Here is a 24,121-nt window from a genome sequence, read left to right as displayed (position 1 = left end):
AACTGTTTTGTAATGATCTCTTTTTCTTCTGCTTTTTTTTTTAAAAAAAGTAGTTCTCTCTCTCTTTCCTGTGGGAGCCAGACTCTGTGTCTACCAAGGAGAAGATTCACTTAGAAAAGTAAAAGCTTTCCTGGGTATCATCTGGGAATGTCATGCAGTCTGGCTCTAACATTCCCATCTGCCATCCCCTTGCTCTGTGACCACCTGCATTCCTCTGGGTGCAGTCAGCACCTCCGAAATGCTCCTCTCCTGCTTCACCCATGGCTGAAGTAATACACTGACCCTCAAAGTATGCCACATGCTGATCCCCCAAACTGAAAGAACTGTGCCATGGGGGGCACTTTGCCTCTCTATTCACCACCCCCCCACCAAGTCCTTTTTGCATCATATTCCCCTAGCACAGGGAGATGGTGTAGATAATGCACAGAATAGAGTCACTTCAGGCATTAAATTTCCAAGTACATATTTATTGTCATTTTCTTAGCAAGAAAAGGGGCAGGAGGGCAAATCATCTGAGGAGCAGCTGAGGGAGCTGGGGGTGTTCAGCCTGGAGAAGAGGAGGCTGAGGGGAGACCTTATCCCCACCTACACTGACCTGACAGGAGGGTGCAGAGAGGTGGGCGATGGTCTCTTCAGCCAGGGGACAGGAGATGGGACAAGGGGAAATAGCCTCAAGCTGCTCCAGGGCAGGATCAGCTCAGATGTGAGGGAAAAGTTCTTCCCTGGCAGAGTTGTGGGGCTGTGGCACAGGCTGCCCAGGGAGGGGGCTGAGTCCCCGCCCCTGGGTGTGTTCAACAGAAAGGTAGATGAGGTGCTCAGGGATCTGGTTTAGCACAGAATAGGAATGGTTGGACTTGATGATCTTAAAGGTCTTTTCCAACCTGGTGAGTCTGTGAATAAGCCCCTGTACTGGTTTATACACTTGGTCTGTGGAGCTGGGATGGGGAGAGGAAGTTGCTAAGAAATGGAGAGTCCAAATCAATCCCGTACTCCTCAAAATTCACACTTTGAATCCCGAACTCAAAACCTGCTGTACAGCAGGCAGCGCTGCCCAGCGGGACAGGTCCTGGCTGCCTGAGTCACTAAGGGCTTTTGCAAAATTCCCCTTGGTGGTGCAGAAGTCTTACAGCTGAGAGCAGAGGGCACAAATGTTCTGCTCCAAAGCTTTGGGTTTTGAATTTTTAACTGGATTCTCTGTGATTTCCATGTTCTGTGAGGCTGTGCATGTGCATGGGCCTTGTTTCTGTGCTACCCAGCAGACACCTCTGGCTGAGCAGCCACCCAGTACTCTGCTGTGTGTCATAAACCTTCACACCTTCAAGCTGGTTCCATGCAGGAGGAAACAATATTCCATGAGTGTTCTCCCTGTGCCTTGGAAGCAGTGAAGTATTTTAGGTTGTGATAAAGAACTATGAACACAGCGAGTAGTTTGCAGCATGTTTTCATCTACTAGTCCCATTAATTTCTTTGCAGTGAGACTGCCACTTAGCAAGAACACCGTTCTGTGAGGGCTGTTGGAGCTGTAGGGCAGTGAGTATCCAGGGAGGATGTGTTGAGTTTCCTGACTCAGTTTTTGCCTTGACTTGAAAGCGTTCCATAAAGTTTCCAAACTTTTGGCCGAGGCACTGACTGTTGGCAGGAGCAATATTAAAGTAGACAGAGTAATGTACTGTATATTTTATTTAATAAATGCAGTCAATTTAGCTTCTGTTCCTCTGCAGTAGTAAAAACATGTGACCAATCCAAAGATAATAAATAATTTGAAACTATCTTCTATCTTTAGAGAAAAAGGACCAAATTTATTGCCTGTGATTTCCTAACCGAGTGGTTATACAAGTAAGTTAATCGTGGCTTTTCCTATTAATTATTCCCAGTGATTCAAAGGCATTAATTTGCAAATTTAAATTAATATGAGTTGTTTTCTTTTTTTTTAATTATTTTTTGTTATCAGCAAGAACCCAAAGAGGAAAGATGAGTCATTCACAGAATTCTTTTCTATCCCTTTTGTTAAGGACTGGCTAAAGGACCGGTGAGTTATCACAGTTCTCAGAGGAACCTTTTCTCCTTTTATTCTTTTTCCTCTGCTATTCCAAAAAAAAAAATAATAGAGCTTCCACACACAACTGTGCCCCCTAAATGCCCTTTACTGTGTGCAACAAAGAACTGTGTGATGCTTTCTTACTTGGCAGCGTGTTAGTCACAAGGTATTTCATACCAGAATTGCTCACAGAGAAACTAGCTTAGACTTCTTAAACATTTTGATTCTAGAGTGTGGGGCATCTGTGTGGTCTGGTAGTATTATGACTATCTCTGCACAAAGGAGCAAAGCAGTGTTTTCAATACCTCTTCCTACTATGGAAATCTTTGAGGATATACAGACTTGAGATTCTTCTTCTAACTACAAGCAGCTGTTTGAACAAAACCTGCAATAATCCTTGGCGTCAGGATGCATTTCTGCAGACATTTATGACTCTCTGCTTGAGAAATGAACACTTGTTTTGGCAGCCTCAATCATATATTCCTCATTATTCCTGTAGAACCAGGCTGCATGGTGGTTTTGAAAGAAATGGTGGTGTCCTTGAGGCTGCTTTTTGTTTTAAAATATTTGAAAACAGCAGTGAGGTTGTCCTACTCACTTCTTAGGCTTGCTGCAGAGCCATCTGTTAGCAAGGCAGCTTTGAAACCACCAAATTGTCAGCATGGATATTTGTACCTAAGATAATGAGAGGCAGTTTGGGAAGTAAAGCTGACCTGAATGGTTCCCTGCTCTCTCCTTCACCCCAACCTGCTTGTAGGCAACTTAATATCACCCTGGCTGCTTGGTAGGATGCTTGGTTATTCTGATCAGGGACCTTCTCAGAGTTAGAAATCTCTCTGCCAAAATGTGTGAGGAGAGTTCGTGTGGCTACTTAAAATTCAGATGCTTTCTCCACTCTTGTTCACCCAGGAGCCTGAAAACCTTTGTGTTGGCACAAACAAAGGATTAAAATGAAGGGCTCAGGGCAAGGTGAAGAGAATAAATGGGCTGGTAAGACATAGAGCTGGTGGCAGGGATTGCTTAAGTCAGCCTTGCCAACCAGAGGAATACACGGTGGAATCACAGCCTGGATGACTCACAGCTTCTGTTAGTACTTGTGCTCCTAAATAACGTAGTGACAGCTCTGCAAGGACATGGAGGTGTCAAAGTCCTACTTAAACTGATACACACTTGATCCTAAGTCCTATAAACAAGTAGGCTTTGCAAAAGAAAATACATTAAAATTATTATTAAAACCCCAATTTTTGTGAATTTAGCTTAAAATCAGAGATTTCTTAACAAATGTTGCTCTGAAGTAAGCACTCTTAGGGCAGAGTGAAAGCTTGCAGTGCTAAATAAGAATGAAAATGAGAGGGTTTATTATTATTATGTCCTTCTGGATATGTCATAAGCCATTTATTATTATTATTATCATCTCCTGCCAGAGATCACATTTAAAATGTCATTGATTCTGTTTTTTATTGTCATTTCTAGTTTAATATGTAAAGGCATTTTAATTTTTTAACAGGGTTTATGAATATATAAGAGAGAATATGCTAAAAAGCACTGGCCAATTTTTATGGGAAACATCTTTATCCCAACTCTTTAGATGGTATAATAAAAAGAAGTAAAAAGTGATGTTGCAGATTTAAGGGGTAAACTCCTGCATTGCTCCTTCAGTTAGTTGTCTAAAGCATCAAAAAAGCTCTGTGAAATAGGAATATGTTTCTATACTGTGCTAAACCAGGGTATATCAGCACAAGGCAGTCTTCACTCTTAAAAACAAAACCCCAAACAACTCAAAGAAAGCCCCAAAACCAGAGGGATAAATTTTTGTTCTCTCAAAGATCCAGCTTTTTTAATATATTCCATACCTGAGTATGACTTTTTTGGCTCTCCTCCAGTGCCTGCAGTTTTTCTTTGAAGCTCAGGGGTGTTTTTTAAGAACAGTCAAAGCCACAGTCTCAGGAGCCTCCCTCTCGGTACGCTGTGCTTCTAAATGAGATCTTGCAGACCACTTTTCCTTTGTAAGGAGACCCAAATGCTGCATGGCTTCCCAGAATCCTAAATGCCAACATTGTACCTTCAAAAGCTGGTTACTGTAGGTGAAGGAGCTTGTAAAATGTGAGTTTGTTTCCAGCTTTAGCCTTTATGGCCATCGCTATGACATCGGTAAATAAAGCCTCAGCACAGTTCCCGCGGCTTCCGCTGGGTTCTCTACGTTGCCAGTAGCACTGACAAAATATTGCATCCCTTGGGCATCCTCCACTGCTGAAGCAGGTTTCCAAAGCAGTAGAAGGAGAACACAAGCTGTTTCTGTTCCTCCAAGGACAGCAGTACCTTCCTGAGGAACCTGGGGCTTAACAGGGACCTACCAGAAGCGTTGGGAAACTTGCTGGGATACTTAGTGACGTCCCTGTTCCTACATCCCAGTCTGCTGATATAGCCAAGTAGAGTAAACTAGAATTAGAGCCTTGAAGGTTTGTACTTCCATAAATATGCTAATGAGCAACACAGTTGCCTTTTGTCAGCATTTTCCAGCGGTGTTTCTGGTTGAATAGCAGTGAAGCTCAGTCACAAGTAACCAAGCTGTACGCGCTGAATCGGGGACAGGAAAGAGAGTGATCTGTGTTTATGCCCTCATTCCCCCTGAAATTTTGCTTTTCTGACATGGATAGGCTGAGTCTTTCTTCTGAGTATACTGGGACTACCAGTACCCAGCCTCCTTTAGCATATTAATGAAAGAAAGAGGAAGAAAACAGTCTCTAAAAGTTCCACTGCTCTGAAAACTACTGCTATCGTAGAAGTCTAGTGTCATGTGAATTTATTAATATCCCAGTATTGTTTGAATTCACCTTCAGCCTTTCCATTCCATGACAGAGAATGGTATAAGGATCTAGGTTAGGAACAAGCAGGAGTGTTTTCCTGGCTGCTGAAGATCAGTCTTCAGATGCACATTGTGCAGGGGGCACAGAAACTGAAGGTGTTATACATATATTTATTTTATAAATAAACATTCATTCACAAGAATTTATTTAGCTGCATTTTCTCATTTTCTAGACAGAGGCCTTGATACACTGCTCAGAAGGACACATTTCCTGCTTTAACCTGTGGTGTGCCAAAACAAATGTGTAGATATGGAGAAAATTAATTTGTCATGGCTTGAATAAGGCAGAGAGCTAGGATAAATATATATATATATATATGTCTGTAAATGATTCCTAAATCTAAAGAAGCAGGTTTTTGCCAAATATCTGTTCATATATATATATACACATTGATTTATATTTTATTTCCTCCTTCCCCCCCCCCCCCATATTTTTAATTAGGGGAAGTCTGCTGGTCTCAGCTGCCTTTACAGTTGACTTCATTGTCAGTTCTCAGATGGCCAGTAGCAGCAATTTGGCACGGGTGACTGATTTCTTTCTTTCCATAATGTGCCCAGTTTCTACAGGCTCTGCTTTCTGCACGCAGCTGTATTTCACTGGCCTGTCTCTAAACCAGCCATGTTTAGAGTATATTTGCTTTGCATTATGTTTTTTTTCTTCCATTTTCTTTAATAATTTGAGCCTTGACTTTTTTTGTGGGGACACGATGAGCAGCACATTTAATTGCACTAACAGAACAGGTTGTGTGTATGGATGTTATTTGGTGGGGATCCAAGTAAAGAATTGCCAGCCCAGTATTGTGGCACAATTCAGTAAATCAAGAAATTTTTTACCTCAAAAGCTACAACTGTGTGTTGGAAAACTGCAAGAAAGTTTCTGTATAAAATATTTACATTGTGTATTGGTGTTTTTTTGAGTTTTAGGCTACAAATCCCAATTCAGTGTTGAAACTTCCTTTAATTTATGTTACAATTGTCAAAACGTCAGTGAGAAAATGGGAAGTGTGCTGGTGGTGGTGACATCTTCCTTTCTGGTGGAGCACTAACTGGTGGTCCTGTTTGCTGGTTTTTAAGGTTTACTGCGTGCAAGGTCTGATCTAAAGTCCACAAACACATATGAAAGTTTCCTGGGGACTTTGGAACAGGTCTGCCTTTGGTTTCCTTCAGTCCAGAACCACAAACACTCTTCCAGACCATGTAAGAATTGGTCCTATGGAACAGAAACCTGAAGCAATGATTTTTCACTTGCAAAAAGCAGGCAGTTAGGGATTTCTTTCTGGCTGCTGAATACTTGTATGAATACTCACCATGGTACAAGCAAAGGTCCCAGTTCACGCGCAGCTTGACCTGTGAAAATGTTCTGGGGTATTTTTGTCAGGCATCTGTGGGAATACTTCCCTGTAAACCTGTGAGGCTCGTTTGGTGAAAGTGTAATTAAAATTAAAACCAATCTATCTAATTGGTTTTAAATGCCAGCTCAGATCCATGCCTCAGTGTCTGGTTGTTTATGAACAATGTCTTCTGCTTTTTTGGGTAAATGATCTCAAGAGTATCTATAAGCAGAGACTTTTGAGACATTTCTTTTGAGTCAAAACAATACTTTTGCATTGTTTCTCACTTTTTCAACTCTGGATAGGCATGTAAGAAAGGACTTAATGAAGGTGGGTGCTGCTGTAGTATTTCTAGATTCTCTGTGTAGGAGTAAGAAATACTGAAAATACAAAAAAAACCCTACTTGGTAAAAATTCCAGAAGAATTATTTGGTTGTTCAGGCCAGCATTTTAATTTCTGCAAACCAAAGACTTTTGAAGTATCCCCTTTTTTTAAAGACTCATGCAGATCACCATATTCATTTAGCTGTACATCTTGTAGTTATCTCTATTCTCTGGTCTGTACTTTTCTCTTAGTTTATGAATTCTGCAGTGACTCTGTTGCTGCCTGTGTTCATACATGATATAAATATTCAAGAACAATAACCATCACAGTCAAATGAAAGATGAAGTGGCCGTGGCTGTTTGATAGAGCAGTGGCTTTTGGATTGAAGCTTCCAGTCCTCCCGCTTCAATATTTCTAGAGACAAGCTTTCTAAAAGCAGAGAGAAACCTGATCATCCTGCCCTGACTCCACCTGCCTGTTCCACCGTCACCACCCGCCCCAGGCACTGATGATCTCTGTGGCGAGCGCGGTGGTCCTGCAGGCAGGGAGCTGTACAGCTCCTGCTTAAGCCTGGCCCTTGTCTGCTCCTGTTAGGAAAGGCATGTGAATAAAACAAGGCATTACCAAATCCAGAATTAGTGAAAATTTTGCTTAGTTAGAATTTTTGTCTTGCATTTCTTTCTCCAAGGAGGAATTGGATCTATTTGTAGTTCAGGTTGGGAACTTAGTGGCAATCGTGGTTTTTGGACTTGACTGTGTAACAGTACTGACTGCACCCAGTGTCTGTCAGCGTCACTGGGAACTGCTGTAGCCTCTCTGCCCTGGAGAGAAGGTAACGCAGGGCCTGTTTCCTCGAGAATCTGCTCTGTCCACAGAGAAGTCAGACACACATCTTCTGTAAGAAGTGTTCAATACCTCATACAGTTATTTAATGCGAGTCTGGTTTATATCTTCTGGGTGCCGAATTCCACCTGCATAATGTAATATAATTAAAGTATCTCACTTAATCAGGGTCTGTATGAGTTTGATTGGAAAGCAGGAAACGTGTTTTTGGGATTTAACTTTGCTCTGGTCAGTGTCCACATTATTCAGGGTTGGAAAAATAGAATACTTGGGGAAAATAATTTCACTGATGCTCTTTTACATGTGCAACTGAATGTTAAACAATATATCTGAAATATGTATATATATATTAAAATAGCTATCAAGATTCTTAATGTATGGGCTGTTATGGTTGTACATAATCAAAGGCTAAATAAGCAGGCTACAGTTAGTATACATTTACTGACAGTGTTAATCTCCTGGGAGGCATACAGCTGTCTTCTGCCACAAATGACATATTCCCTGTTTTCCTAGCTCACTGCTGAGGGGTGATTGCCTCTGCTCAGATTCTATTTTTATTTGACCCCAAGCCAATTGCGTATATTCTCTCAGACAAAACCGGGCCTGGCATGACTTCTCTTCTTAAGAGCTGCCCTCTAGAAACGATGGAGACTTGCCAGTGACTGTCGTACTGAAAATCGAGTCCTACTCTTCCTTGATTTTTATATTGGTTCCTCCAGTTTAGCACTGGATTATAAACTAGGCATTTCTGTAATTTGAAAACGAAAGCAGATGAATGCTGGAGTCGGCCTTGCAGGCTGGGAGAAGCCTCCATTTGTGCTTTGGGGATGTTCTCATTCGTAGGGACAGTTCAATGTCTTTCACATAACTGCTGTGAATATGTAGGTCTGTCTGTGATTTTCCAACTCAAAGTTTTGGTTTCCAAAAAGATGAGAAATAGAGCAGAGGATGAAGGCCTGTCAGCCAAACCAGCGGAGTCCAGCTTTGCATTCTTAAGAAGCCATTAGCTCAGGAAGCTTTGCTTGTCTGGCCCTCCTGATTTCCCCTGAGCGGTAGAAATGCTAATTAATGTTCACAGAGCTAAAACTGTTTAATGGAGAGACTTAATGGAGAGACTTCTTTTTATTTCTGTCTCATTTGCACTCCTCCAAACAGACCGAGGTTTTCTTTCACATCAAAATAAATGTAGGCCAAAGCCCAGCTGACGTGACGGCGGGCCCAATTTAGCTGAGCACACAGACTAACCCGGTGTAGGCAGTGTAGCGTTAGATAATAGTTCAGATTGTGCTCCAAGTTGAAATGTCCCTTCAGGGAAGACAAGCCCTAGAGAAAGACAGAGAGCACAGGACGCTTACTAGGGCAGGGACTAATATGAATGAAAGGAAGGGAGAGGAAGATGTGTCCTAGCTTGAGCTGTAATATACTGTAAAACAAACTTCCCAAAGGAATGGCAGAAGTAATGTTTTAACTAGAAACGTAAGACTGCATAAATAGCTTGTTAATTGATGGTCTTTACAACGTATGTGTCTTTGCAGTGTAAATACTGTAACTGATCTTCTTGCATGGGTAGCATGTGTCTGGGGATGATTGCTGCGTCCGAGTCCATCACGTTGTGGTTGTCTGGGTCAGGGCTGCATTCAGTCTGTCCCCTGTGCAGGCAGAGTGGCTTTTGCCAGCTGTTCTAACATGATGCCAAGTCCACTGCTTGTAACCAGTGTTTTCGTGACTTGCACCATTACTGCCCTGTAGCTCATTGGCTCTAAATTACATATTATAAAAGAAACTATATAAATGCATTTTGGTTTGTCTTGCCTTTCCAGTGGATGCATTCTAATCATGTGTGTAAGAAAGAAATCAACATCCCCAGAAAAAAGCTCTTGGGAAGCAAGATTTGATACAGAGATGGCTGAATTGTAATTATAGTTTAGAGTGTTTGCAATTAAAATCTGTAGCAACAGAATCACCAAACACACTCTCAAATTCCCATATATTGTCGCTGAAAATGTTGACTTCACAAGTATCTCCTTCTTTCATGACCAAACAATGTGTATATGCTCTCAAAAGTACATTTTAAGAGCTTGTTTGGGCATTTCTCAACATGGATCCATGTTTATGCTTTTTTCCAGCAAATTTTAAGTTAAATCAAAATGCAGTAAAATATCTTTACTAATTGTTATAAACATTCATGTCATAGATCTCTTCATCGTTGTGTGCCCACTAAAACCTCCTCTGCTTTGCGAACAACATGCCTCACACCCTCCCACCACCCCCTCAAACCTTACTGTAACAGTAGGAATCCAAAATCCACATAGAAGAATAAGAAAGGTTACTGGGCTTGATGCACCTTTTGTGTATTATTGTTTTAAAGAATGAATTATTGTAGCTTACATAACACAGAATATATTTTCAATGGAGATATTCTGTGTAATTTTATCTTTGGAACAAGAAGAAATGATATTTTTCAAGCTGCCAAACATCCTTTTATTTTAGTTATTATTTAATACATTGTTAGGGAAGAAAGTATTTTACATTTATAGGCTGTCTGTTTACAAAACATTATTTTTTTTAAGTCCTAGGCCACCAGTTCCTCTGTCTCTCCTTCTATCAGAAGAAGAAGCAAGCATAGTAATTCAGTCCTTCTGGAGAGGTTATCGGGTAAGAGTAATCTATAATTATTTTGCTTGATGTTGAAAAGCACAGGACTGCGAAGGCCCCAGGGAAAATCCTTACATAAATTTTAAGTAGGGGACACTATAAATAGCTGCTCAGACCCCCATGGTTCATTGGCTTTGGATGTTGCTCTGCCTTATGCCTAGTGACTACAGTTTTTTCGCAGGCATTTACGCTGAGGTAATCTCACTGTTTGCCTCAACTACAGGAAATCCACAAAAATTGGATTTTCAAAAGCAAAATTAATACTGAGCAATTTTATTTCCCGCCCCCCAGTTGATATTTGGCTAGTTGCTAGAGGGTGAAGGGTTATTTTGCTTCATGCGGGCGTATGTGAGTCAGTGTGGAGATGCACAAGGAGGATCAGTGATGTCTGTGATGAAATAAAAGCCTGCAGAAACAAAGGACAGAAAAATTGAGACCAAGAAGGAGACAGGAGATGTAGGAAAGGCATGAAGGCTGTTGTTACTCAAGGAGAGGGAAAACAAAATGTCAAGCAGATGTTGTAAGCCATGCTCATAATACAACTCTAACATAAGCTGGAATTTAAGGGTAAATCAAGGCACATAAAATATATACAAAGAAAATGGGCTGATGCTGTTGTTTTGGAGGGTAACAGCCCTGCTAACCCTCAGGTACAAAGTAAATTACTCTGAAAATCCTAACAGATTCAGTCAGACATAAGACCTTCATGCCTTGGAAAGAAATGGACTTGATTTTGGTGACAAAGAAATGTCTTTATCAAAATATAAGCTTGTATTTAAATAGCCTCCAGATGCAGTGGTCATTCCTGGACAGGGACATCTCAGCAGGTCAACTGGCCTTTAAATAGTGATGGGTATAAAGCACTCTCTGTTCAGGTCTTTACTGCTTTTAAAAAGCATGGATACGTGAGTGGCTACTCTAACATGCTGTGCAGCCGAAGATGATGAAGCACCCTGAAATGATCTTCCTGACTGATAGAGTTTTGTGGCACTTTCAGCTTCTTTCTTTACCTTTCTTTATTTTAAGCAGAGATGGCACTGACACTAACATTAATTAGCACTGACAACATCACTGCAGGCATCCTTGCAGCAGAGTATTGCAAAGGCCACCGTTATCCTGTAACAGCTATGTTTGCTGACCAGTGCAAGGTTGCTCAGATACCTTGTGCTTGTACCAAAGCCCCTGAAGGGCACCATCCTTCTCCCTCTGTGCATTAGCTTCAGCATTATCACAGTGGTGTTCATCGTTCTAAAGCACCTCCCAGAAAGGAGAGAGAAACTGGAGCTATAAAAAGTGAAAAATCATTCACATTATTCAGACATCAAAAATAATTCAGATTATAAAGTTCACTGTGAGATGTTTTAGTTTATTAGAACCGAAAGAACTTGGGGTTTTGAAAATTAAAATTTAAATGAAATACAATATAAAATAAAAATCATTAATACCAAGTTACTGCATAGGGTGATGTGTTATCCTTGAGTGTGTAAATTGACTGAATACCAAGCTTCAATGAGATTTCATTCTATTAATGATAAAGTATATTATGAGAATTTACCAAAGAATTTGGATTATTTGGTTCTGACATAAATCAACTAACACAGATTTATGGTGGTAATAGCTGAACACTTACAAATAATGCCCTTGTGCATCCTAAGGGTGTTACTGCATCCGTATTTTCAACTCTTTTCTGATTTTTTCATTAAATCTTCTTTGATAATTACGGAATTTGGAACTTTGAAATGCTGTTATTGAAATAAAAAAATCATAATAACATTGCAAAATTAAACACAAGCACATGTATGTATGTTACATGGCACGGTGATGGAGGATCAGTGTGCTTCATCAGTGATCTTCCCAAGGTAGACTTGAAAAGACACAAAATCACATGCCATAGGAACTTGTTGGGAAGGTGAATGGAGAAGCAGAAGCCTCAGAAATCTGGGCAGGGCAGGTTCATCTCTAACAACTCTATCCCAATTGTGAACCTTGTTAATCAGTGTCAGTTAATCAGTGTGAGAAACCACAGCATGTTATTTTTCTCAGACATCTTCTATGGACTCATACAGCTTCTGAGCCATTTTGTTACCCATATTGATCTAGGCAGCAGAGTTTATCTCGTTATATAACTCACTGAGCATTGCGTCTCGCCCTGATACTTCACTTGTTTCTGCCACATCTAGCTGTCTCAGCGTGCCAGTGTCAGGATCACGTGGCACTCAGCCAAAGTGGATCAGGCAGGAAGGATTTTTCTACATAAAGGGGAAAAAAAAAAGCTTTAGGAACAGAACATTGAGAACTTTGTGATAATGAAATGTGATCAAAGCAGTGCATTCACAGAATGGTCTGGGTTGGAAGGGACCTCAAGGATCAGAGTGTTCCAACCCCCTGCCACAGGCAGGGCCACCAACCTCCAGGCCTGGGTCTCCACAAGCTTGCCCAAGGCCCCTGGGCAATTCTTTTTCTTCTCTTCTCCCTGTCCTCTTTCATTGAGGTCCCACTGATCTGTTGTGGGCCAAGCAGTATGCAGTATCTGACAAAACCCTCAGATTTTCCAGTACAAGATGATACATTCCTTCATCCCTCTCCAACAGAATCCCTGCTTAGTGCCCTTCGGTTTGTGTGGTCCTTTTAACCTTTGCAATTTGCAGAGTTACTGAAGACTGAATGAATTTTTCATTAATACAATTTACTCTCATGTCTCTGGTTGGAGATTTAGTGTTACCCTTCTGCTGTTAGGCAACATGTTCTCACCTAGCACTGAAAGCAGTTGGTTTTGAGTAAATCTTGTAATATCATGGAGTTTAAATATATTACACCAAATATTCAGTGCTATTTATCCATAAATATTGCTTGAGCAAAAGGTAAATCAGAGTTGAAGCAGGCTTAACTTTACATCTTAGAGAGTGGTGCTGTGCTTTTGCTATCACTATATACTTTACCAGCAAGCTGGAGCTACTAGCAAAGGCTCAAACCCTGAAGTTCACACGGATATTCCCTGTTATTTACAGCACAATTAGAGTGGCTCGGGTAAGAGCAAACTCTCCCTTCCATGTTAGGACCCCTTCAGTGCTTCACACGTGGCTGCTTGGCAGGAGAGACACACAGGGTCATGGGCCAAGACTGGACCCTTTGATTATTTGCTGCTGAGTCATGGCTTTTTAATCACTGTAGAATTGTACTCTGATTACAAAACAGACTACTTTGTGAGAAATTCTTACAACTCTGCTAAATTATCATCTGTTTGGCACATTTGGAGCATTTCAATAGCATTTCATTAAGTTCCTGTTACCTGTTTCACCCCAAGTGCTGTATCTCTGCTCCTTTTTTCCCTCTGCTTTTATAAAGCATCACTTTGTTCTAGGAGCAAAGAGTGTTCAGTGTTCCCTGCTTGGATTTCATGTTGGACTTTGGAGTGTTTGGGCCTGACTATGCCTTTATCTCCTGTATTTTGCTGCGTATTTCACTATATTTTCACTGGTTCATTTACCCAGGGAGAATATCCAGAATATACTGTGCTTGCCTTTTCACTGATAGGAGTTACTGTCTTCATTTTCAGAGCACCTTGTGGTCCTGTCACTGGCCAAAGTACAGGTCTTACAGAGCTGCAGTTGTAAATGCAGCTTTTCAAAAATGTTATTTTTAGACACACAGGTAGTACTTTCTCTATTTTCCTGCCTCTTTCCTGCTGCTGTCATTTCTGTGTTCCATCAGCATTCCCTTAACCCTTCCCTGGGTGGATAAACTGCCTCCATGTAGTAGGGAATTATAAATGGAATGATGTGCTTGATAAAAGCAGGACAGCATAAAAGAAAAACATGTCTCTTGCCAGCCTAGAGGCCTGTTTAGGATTGTATTTTATTTTTTAAAATAGCATTCAGTGGTTTTAATAGAAAATGGGTTTGATTTCTTTAAAAAAGATCAAAAAACAGTAACTTTTTAAGTTTTAATTTTTGAAATTTCCTATTAACTTTGTCAGAACTTCTTATAACTTTTCTAGCAGATAATACAGAACTGTATTAGTAGAATGGGATATTATTAGAGGCCTATGAGGTATCTGATGTCAAGTCACTGAGTAAAAGTCGTGCCTGTCTCTATTGATCGTGTAACCTTGTATTGTATTTCTGCTCTTCCACGGCAGTTTTCTTCTCCTAAGTGGATGGAGAAGTGCTGTGGGAGTTCAGCTAGGGTCTATTGCAGTCTTAGCTTCGCCACAAAGGAGAAATTCTGGGTGGAAAGAATACTTTTGATAAATAATTGATACTGTTTTCTTTATTTTTTTTAAACTCATGGAAACCCAAGTCCTGCTCTTTTGCTCTTTGTGTATCCCAGCAAAGTGGGAGGAACCCAGAGTGTAATGCAGTAGGGCAACACAGTTCAAATCACAGATCAAGATCGTTACATTGTGTAAGAATGAAATAAATGTATGGTGTTTTCTAGAACACTATGTGCCAGGAGAAACCAAGCTTACTGCTGGTTTCACTACCCTGTTACTCAGCTTCAGCCTGAATGTCATTAACGTCCTTAAACACAGTAACATTCTGTGTATGGAACATGTAGAAAAACTGAAACTGGGTTTTTAATACTTGTGTTCTAGTTTGAGTAAGGCTGTAAGAGACTAATGACTTTGAATAGGACTGTAAGAGACTAATCACTTGGCAGTGACAAGGTAATGCTAGTATGTCCTCCTCCCGCTGCTGGCAGGACGGCACTAGGGAGTTTTGCTCTGGCATGGAGGTTGCAATAGTGTGAGTGCCGAAGTGTCCGACTGGCAACACCCTGCTGATGGATCAGATCCCACTTAGAACAGGCTTAAGGCACAGAGTGGGAAAAGCCACAGATGCAAATCTATCTTGCTCTGATATTAGTAGGATCCCCACCAGTGCAAAAGCCGTAACAGAGGAGCACAACGTAAGCCAGGGCCCGTGACGGCTGTCACCATGCAGAGCAGAATTACACCCGTCATGGGGGTGATGGACTGACAAAGGATGGGTACTGTGCAGTGCGCTCCAGTCACTCTGGATAACAGCTTAATGGCTCTGCTGTTTGTGGCCGGGGCATGGCTGGGGTTGTCAGTAAGCAGCTGGTAGCAGGTGTCAGTCAGTTCGCTGGGATAAATTGCCTGCTGCACGCCCCTTCGTGCTCCTCAGCTGCTCTATTATGTTGCTTAGTGGGTTGGTTTTATAGTGGTGTGGTTTTCTAAAGGTACTAATACGCTTCGGCACAATGCTTTAAATTTTAATTAAAGAATAAGCATCTCACTGCAATCACATTCTCAGGAGTCCTTGCTAATCAAAATGATCCTCTAATTGGCATATTGATGTTTTCAATGGGGTTTGTCAATTATGTGGCGGTTATTTCTGTATTAAGTTGAAAACTGCAAGCCTCTGGGATTGTGTTTTTGTACCAGGCCCAGCAAAAAGGATGAATATCACCTATTTTCCCAGCCCCAGCCTCATGAAAAACAGCTATTATCACCATCTCAGGTAACATGCACAATATGGAATTTTAGTTGTGCTTTCTGTTTTCCCTTTCCCAGGTCCGCTGTGACAGCAAAGTACAAGAGCTACGTCAGTGGCAAAAGCAGTTGAGAGATGAAAAAAACATTATTAAGATAGTGGAGGGATTTTGGATGAAGCAGGAAGCCAAAGGTAATTTTTATTTATTTATTTTTTATACATCGTGTTGAATTTTTGTACTTTGAGTAGGATACTCATCCCAAGTGAGGAGAAGGTAATGTCTGGTGGAAATGCCTGCCTGGTTCTGTACATCCACTCCTTGCTCTAAGTTAGTTGTCTGTATAGCTGAAAGCAGCAGTGAAAAGCAGCAGTGAAAAATACAGTGCAGGGCTCAAACTCAGCCAGTTCAGAGGATGGTGACAGTGTGCTGGCACAGTGTTTCCTAGGGCAGGATCCGGCCTCTGCCAGCTACACCACATGTAAATACTGTTTTTTACCTGATGGCTTGTAGGGCAGTTTTTCTGGACTGGGGAATTTCTACCTGGTAAATGTTCTACTGGTGTTTTCCTGCAGTTATTTATAGCAGAACCGAGCCTGAACCGTTCTTAAAAAAGAAAACAAACCCAAACAACCCAGTGTAATTGCCAAGGGAAATGAGGCTGGATTGCTTGGAGACCTGACACTGTAGTGTTTCCTTTTTGCCCTGATTGTGGACAAGGGTTTACTGACAGGGCCAAGGTTACCATTCACTTCCTCAGGCGCAGCGGTGTAAGTACGCCTGTTTTCCCAGCCTCTTTGTCTACTAAAGTGAGGGGATTCAGTATCTCCACAACCAGTCTACATCTGTCAGCCTCCCTGGGCTGGACTCAAACCTGATACGTGTATGGGTACAACTGCACACCAATTGATGGAGGTGAGGAGAGGTCATTCAATGCATTGCTCATGCTTACCTGTGCTAGACAGAGCTCTAGTGCAGAGGGATGTCTGTCCCCAGTTTTGCTGCTTTCCCTGTGATGAGAAATGGTGACTGCAGCAGCAGCTACTGCAGACTTCTGTGGTTTGTACATTTGCAAGTGCAAGGAAAAGCATTTTCCTGTTGGGGGTACTTTTCCTGCCCAAACAGCCGTTCCTCCTGATCTCCAGGGAAAATGTGTGACCAGGGAAAATGTGCAGCTTCAGCTGTGTTGTTCTATTTAATAGGACGTGGCTGGGAAAATCTGCTTCCATTGTAATAGTGCAAGATTTATGCTATGTGTATTACACCCTGTGTTCATCAGAAAATATCCAGCACAGAAATCTTTTCCAATCACAGGATTTGTTGGTGTCCAAATGCTTTATGTTCTTCCAGTGTCCCTTCCCAGGGTTGGGAGTTCTCCTTGCCATAAGGAGTCCACATTGATACCAGTGCTGATGCCAACACAAACAGCAATAGATTTCTTTGAGGGATATTTAGATACATTGAGAGGCAGGCTTATAATTAACAAATACAGTAACGAATGACAACCTCAGAAGCAGTTCTACGTGTCTACACTGACAGCAGGTTGTATGTCAGCTGTGAAGGCTTACGTGTGAATTCAGTCTGCAGAATCCTCACAGTAGCATTTTTTAAATCATGAAGACAGTCAAGTATCTCCTGATACCAAAGCTGTCATAGAAGAGTAGTTTTTCATTAGACATGCCTTTCAAAACCTTCCTTTATGTATCGCAGCCCTCTCAGCTGCCTTGCTGTCACAGCATTATACGTTGCAAGGTGTTAGGAGCTGACACGCTTCCCTGTGTCTGCACGGTGATATGTGCAGGACCTTTTGATCATTGCTTCATTCAATTATGAAATGTTCAGCACAAGGAGAATTTTCTTCAGGGCAGCATACCTTGCAGTAAAAATACTGAAGACTATCACAATTTTTTGGTGTGATAGCAGTTAGGTACAAGGGCTGCATGGATTTTCCAAGCATTTTTTTCTTATTTATATTGCAGTTTTAATCCAGAAAAGATCAGGGTTTATTTACCAACCCATGATATTCGCCTAAGGGTTATTTTATAGCTGAAAATAATTCATTCTGAGAAGCAAAACCATAGCTCACAACAGGGAAGAACTGCATTTGTATGTGTGTGTAATATATGGGGTGTTTTTATGCAGTAAATGGAGTAGAATTCTTGGCTTTAGTAGCTTAGAGCTAGAAGATGAAACAAAGTAGTAACTAGTAACTCTGTACAAAAATGACGAAAAATGATATCCATGAGACACAAGCTGTCTTCCACCAGACTTGACTGATATGTAAAGACTGTCAGAGCAACCAAGGTTTGCATCAAGTCTTTGTGGGATTTCATAGCCTATTCACTATGGAATACCCAGAGTTTACTTCAAAAAAAAAAGAAAGCAGACTTTTTTAAATTTAATTTTTTTTTAAAAGAAGACACCCAGATCTGGTTTTGAAGATCTGAAAACAGTGGATTCAAATTGACTATGATAAGATTTATCTCATTATTATTTAAAAAATAAAAGCCAAATTCTTCTCTTTGTAATACATGTATAACTCTTCCAGTGTTAATTATTGAGAAATTGCATTCCTGAAGGAGATGTTAGAAGCTGACCTGGCAGGCTTGTGAATTCATTTTCAGTTATTGCAGTTGAATGTTTGTGTTTGGATTCTGCTTTCACTTGTTAGCATTTACATCATCTCACCAAGGCAGGGTTTTTCCCGTGTTCCATTGCCCGTGATATGAGTGAGAGTTACAAACATGTGCATTTCCCACTCATTGCTAAGGAATAAACCCATATATTTACACCATACCGGTGTGAGAAGGGGATGTATACGGTTCTAGATGGTTATAAAATCATAGTTTAGAGTCATTGTGCATGTAAAATCCTAAAGATGAAAACTGCAAGTGGAGAAAGGGTGAAACCATACTCAGAATGTGGCAACTACAAAAGCAGGGCTCGAGGCCTAGCGGCCTGTGTCAGTGGGCAGCTGGATTGATTAAAAAAGCGCCTCTCTCTGAAGAAATTTAATCTTTGTATTTATGTTGTTTTGGAAAGCAATGTAGTGATAAGGTTTACTTTGCCTTCTTTGCCAATTGTTTCAAAGGGAAAAACAAATTTCCTTTTAATTGCTCTCACAGAGCTTTCAAGTCATCAGACCCTGTGTGAGGACTCTGGGACATGCAGCTGGCTCACTGCTTCAAAGGGAGCTGTAAAATTGCCCCATTTTCAATTTTTCTCTTTAACCAGTGCACGTTTGTATTGCTTATATCAAATTAGCTTTCAATATTATCACATTGTTTCTGTAATTCCTTAACTGAGCTCTGCGAAGTTAATTAAAGAGTTCCCATACATGGAATAGCCTTGGGGCCCAGCCAGATGGCCACTTGGAAACGGCTGTGCTGGTTTGAGAAGTTACTGTCCAGGGGTTTTCATTGTCAGCCTCAGCTGTGATGCCATAATTAATTTTGTTAGTGCTCCAGCTGCTCTGATTTCTGCTATTATTACTATTATCCTGCTGTTTATTAATGCCATCAAACCCTGTTTTGCTGTAAAGTCAGCAAGGTTCGTTTAAACTGCTTTTAGCAGTGATTCTGTCTGACCCAGCTGACTTGGCACTGAAGTGGACTGTGAGTGCTTGTACAATAGTGAATAACCTAACACAGCTACTTCTTAACCTTGTCTTTCTATGCATTTGGTTTAGCTGAATTAATTAATTCAGTTAATTCAATTAATCCCCTTTGCTCGAACCACTGAGCTATTCACATTGGGCAGACAAAGCATTTATTGTCACTCAAAACTCAGATGTCACGGATAAAGCATTGATTCGTGATCAAAAGAAAAAGAAGAAACCCATTTTTAAATAGATAGGGCAATTCCTGACAAAGGGACCTACATGGAGAATCCCAATGAAGGATCCCTGAAATCTGTGTAGGGCTCTAACCCTGTTTATTGGATGCTGTAAACAGTGCTCAATCTAACTGTAGAGGGGATGAGGGGTGAGCTGCCAAATAGCTTGTAGAAAATGCTGACTCGAGCAGTAATGTGATTCTATTGACACTACTAGAAAGATCAGCATACCTTCCCTGAAAATACCAGCCAAAGACTCGGCTAATGGGAGCTACCAGTCACATTCTGCTTTGTTGTGGCTTTCAGCACAATGCTGCATCTACCTTATTTCAAGGGTACATTTTAGGCTAAGGCATATAATTGTGTGAGAGCGTGTTTATATAACCTTGACCAGTGTGGTACTTAAAAAGGATATGAGGAGGAAGTTAGAAATGTAAACTGATTGTAATTAACAAATCCAAAGGCATCTTTAGATTATTTTCCTGGTTTTGGGAAGGGTGTTAAATGATGTTCAGTAGTGTTGAAACCAATAGAGAAGTTCTCATTTTCCTTAGAATATAACCAGAACAAAATGTTTCTGGAGGTTTTTTCAAGTAGGGACCAAAAATGTGATTTGTGTGGGGCAGCTAAGGTGAGCCAGCAACTTCCCCATTAAAAAAGCAGTCCTGTGTTTCCTTGGCCAAAGCTTCTGCCAGCCTTCACCTTCCTTTTCTTTCCCCTCTCCCCTCCTTCCCTTCCCCTTCCCCTTCCCCTTCCCCTTCCCCTTCCCCTTCCCCTTCCCCTTCCCCTTCCCCTTCCCCTTCCCCTTCCCCTTCCCCTTCCCCTTCCCCTTCCCCCTCCCCTTCCCCTTCTCCTATCCCTTCCCCTTCCCCTTTTCCTTTCCCTCCCCTCCCCTTTCCTTCCCTCCTCCCCTTTCCTCCCCTCCCCTTTCCTCCCTTCCTCTTTCCTCCCCTCCCCTTTCCTCCCTTCAACTTTCCCCCCCTCGACTTTCCCCTTGCCTCTCCCCTTTCCTTTCTCCTTTCCTTTCCCCTTTCCATGGTGGCTGCTCACATTTACATCAGCTAATGTGTCCCGTGCCTGCTGTGTCCTGCGATGCCACCTCCATGGTTCGTTAGGCCAGGGTATAATCCAGCCTAATGCACCCACTGATTCTCCCGCTGCCTCACAGCATGTCCAAAGCATCTCTTTATTTCTTTGTCTGTAGTTCTTTATTATTCTTTCACTGTATATTTTATACAATTTATTACTACTTTTGGAAAGTATCCCATGCCAAAAGTGTGAAAGCTTTGCCTGAAAATTGCTTGGTAAATGAATAGCATCCTGCAGGGCTGTGGAGCTCTTACTGCACGTGCTGGCTAAGTTTCTTTTTAAGGGCAAAGAAACAGGAGTGTTTCTTTCAGCCTTTACCTAAGGTCATAAAGCTCCAGCATTCTTAGCTGACACTTTGTTTGCTGTACTGCTCCACTGCTGTAGTGCCACGTTCCTCCCAATGGTCTGTATTTAAGGGGCTGTAGTACTTACTCTCAGCAGTTTCTACTTTCAGATGGAAAATGTGGAGGGCCACGTAGCACTCAGGGTAGTGACTCACAGCTTGTAGGGAGAAAGAGCCTTCTGCCCAGTTCAGCCCAGCTGACAGGATGAATTTGCTCCAGAATATTGTACAGAATTTTAAAGAAAATACTACCTTCTACAAAAAGTAGGGCTAATAAAAACCCAACCTCCATAGATGGGAGTGGACAGCAGATGAGCTGGGGTGGTTTTTTTGGTTGGTTGGGGTTTTTTTAAGATGATATCCTTTCTGATTTTATTATTCCAATTTGCTGAAAATTGGATTTGGGGAAAATGGAGTTAAACCAAATGGAGCCCAACAGTAATCTCTGCAGGGATGGGGGGTTGATCTCCAGGGAATTCTCTTTTAGAGTCCATTCAGTTCTGTGTGTGATCCTATCAAAGTAAATGATGGGATCACATCAAAGCAGAATGATGTGAGGAAAGGAAAAATCTTCATCTCAGTACCCAGAGGAAAAAACAGTGGGGAGACAGTGAAACTTCTTGGGATTCCTTCCATAAACAAACAAACATGAGTGTGGTCATGTGCTTTGGTGGGTCCTCATTAATGGGGCCGTGGATGAATGTATGATCCATGCATGTTTGCAGGACTGAGTTGTTTCCCAAGGAAAATACTGAGAACAGGAGACACACAAATGGGATGTGATGCACTAGGTTGAAAAATAGTGAAAATGTCCCATTGGTAATAATGTGGGATGAGGAGACTGAATATCTGATGGATTTCTGAGAGACTGCACCTCTGTGGTTTATTTCTGAAAACTCAGCTCAGTGTCCAGTAAGGAATTCATAGGGTTAGGTGAGTTTTTCTCTTTCTTTCTTGGGTTTTTTTTGGGTTTTTTTCCCCTTTCCCCAAGGGGGGTTGAAATAGAGTCAGGTTTAAGGAAGATTTTAAACAAAATAATTTGATTCTAATTTCATCTGCCCTCTTTTTACTGTAGCTGTAATTAACTGATCTCACTGTAGAGCTCTTGTAAGTGGTGACCTCTCCATATTCTGTGGTTTTACACCTTTAATGTATCTGTTATATAACACACAGAGAGGTTTATGTGAAGATCTGACATGCCAGAGGTATTGCCTCAAATTATTTTGGTTCAAAGGGAGCCGCACAGGCAGGTTTAAAGTGGAAGGCAGCTTGGTGTCAGTGGGAAGCTGCAATTAAAAGCATGTAGCTCTTTTTTTTTTGAAATATTACTGTATTTACAACGTTCAGAAAACAAAAGTGCTGCAGTAAAAAAATAAAGGTTCAACATGAGTTCTCATACGTGATGGCTTTGGATTTAAAGGCACATATAAGGTTTCAGCTACACAGAAGACCTTAGATGTTTGATTTTAAAACAAAAACCCAGTAGGAAAGCTGTGCTGATAGCTGAGGCTGTGGTGCTTTTCATCAAGCCTGGTTCAAGATGCTTGAGATGCTTCTGAAAGTTCAATCTTGGCACTAACAGCTGAGAATGTAGCGATAAAAGTCATGAGACCCATGGTGCAGATTCCCCTTTATTGGGCCACACCCTGGGCTCTGGAGGCTTTGGAAAGATAGAAAGATCGTAGGGACATTGAGTTTCTGAAAGTACCTTGGGAAAGTCTGGGAGGGAAGGAAAAAAGAGGGAAGATGATGCTTTAGATAAGCTACAGAATATGGGATCTCCTGAGCAGCGCTCGCTGCGGCACGGCTGTGGGTCTGCTCGCACAAGCTGAGCTAATCCTCAGTACCAGAGCTGTATTTTTACCCATCCCTCTGCAGTTGTTAACATGGATTTGTCATAGAAACAACAATTGCAATTTGGTGGGTTTTTTCCTGTGATTATATAAACATGCTTATTTTGTTTGTTTGTTTTAAAGGAGAGCAGAAGTTCTTCCTGGGGTTTGCAGCCTTTTATTTTTTTTTTCTTCTTTCTTTTCTTCTTTTTACCCTTTTTCAGGATAAAAGTGAAAAAGCAAATTGTTGGTGTATTTTGTTAGTCATTTAGATATGCAAACCCACATTCTGTGTGTACCTATGAGCTGCCTGGAGAAAGGGCTGTCACCAGTTAAAGAGCGAAACCTCTGAACAGCCTCTCTTAGTTAAAAAGAAAGAGGGGATGGGAGGAAGCAGGGAGAGAAAGACTTTGAACTGCTAGAGGACTCTTCAAATATGACCGAGAGACTAGCAAAGAAGTGGGTGACAGATGGCAGAGCATACAAGCCACCAGCCCCAGACTTCCTTTTAAAGTCTTAGTCACTTGGATGTCTTTCTCAGTGTGCCTCTCTGGTTTTGTTTGCTTGCTGGGGTTTTTTTTAACCTGATGATTTGTTTTAGTCTGTGCAAGAGTTGTAATGTGGTGACTTGACAGAACCCATCATATGTTGCACGTAGGGAAGGTCAGAAAGGAGAGGGGCTAATGGGTGTTGGGGCAGCTTTCATGAGGCTGCTGAGCAAATGGGGCATTCCGGTTTTCTGCCCACATTGGCTTCTGTGGGTGAATCCCCCAACGCTTCTTGCTGGGGACCTGCCACTCTGGAGTGATTTTTCTTCATCCCTGGTCACTTCTTTCCAGTCTCACCATGCTCTTTTTCTCTCTCGACTGTTTACATGGGAAAAGCCCCTGTGTTCACCAGGTGCACTGAAGATGGGCTGGTTGCCTTTGTTCTGGCTTTTCTTGGAGCCCAGGGTCTTCCACCCTAAACCGCCATGGTTCTGTGGGTGTCTCTCTGAGTCCCAGGTCACTGCATGATGTGGAGGACACTCAGATCATCAGTAGCAATACAGTCTCCAGGATATCTATCTCTGTGTAGTTTGTTCTCTCCTAAACTCAGGTGTTCATGTCAATTCCTCATCTAGACTGATGCCTGTATCTTCCAGTATCTCTTTGTACACCTCGAGTTGTGAAAGTACCACTCTGATACATCCACATGAACTCTTCATTTGTCTCACAAAGCCTTAGGAGAGCACAGTGCATCACACAAACTCTGCTGGAGCCCTTCTCCCATCTCCGTTACTGCATGTCGGTGTGCAGGAGTATCCTGTCCGGCAGCTCTTCCTTCCCTAATCTCATCCAAAGTGGATTAAAAAATGCCCTGGAATGGTTTGTTCTCTGGAGTCGTGGAGGCCAGACTGAGCATTTCACAGCCCCGTTGCCAATCTGGAGCACTAGGTTTGTCCTGTCACTTCATCCCTGATGCAGAAGCCTCTCTCCATGAGTGATCCTGTGACAGATCCGTTCCGGATT

General features: G+C 41.7%; 1 protein-coding gene across 1 annotated transcript in view; it reads left to right on the top strand.

Annotated features, from left to right (window-relative positions):
• Nucleotides 1–24,121, top strand: part of IQCK (IQ motif containing K) — a gene marked incomplete at both ends in the record, with an annotated part of 35,387 nt that overhangs the window by 9,090 nt on the left and 2,176 nt on the right. Inside the window, 4 exons of the mRNA XM_084270946.1 lie at nucleotides 1,784–1,836; nucleotides 1,952–2,029; nucleotides 9,974–10,058; nucleotides 15,595–15,706. Of these exons, the coding sequence (XP_084127072.1) occupies nucleotides 1,784–1,836; nucleotides 1,952–2,029; nucleotides 9,974–10,058; nucleotides 15,595–15,706 (328 nt within the window). The remainder of the gene's footprint in view (nucleotides 1–1,783; nucleotides 1,837–1,951; nucleotides 2,030–9,973; nucleotides 10,059–15,594; nucleotides 15,707–24,121) is intronic.

Source organism: Gallinula chloropus (assembly GCF_964237585.1).
Source record: "Gallinula chloropus genome assembly, chromosome: 15".
Taxonomy (NCBI): domain Eukaryota; kingdom Metazoa; phylum Chordata; class Aves; order Gruiformes; family Rallidae; genus Gallinula; species Gallinula chloropus.
The sequence above is the reverse complement of the archived record's forward strand: the minus strand, read 5'-3'. Positions and strand labels throughout refer to the sequence as shown.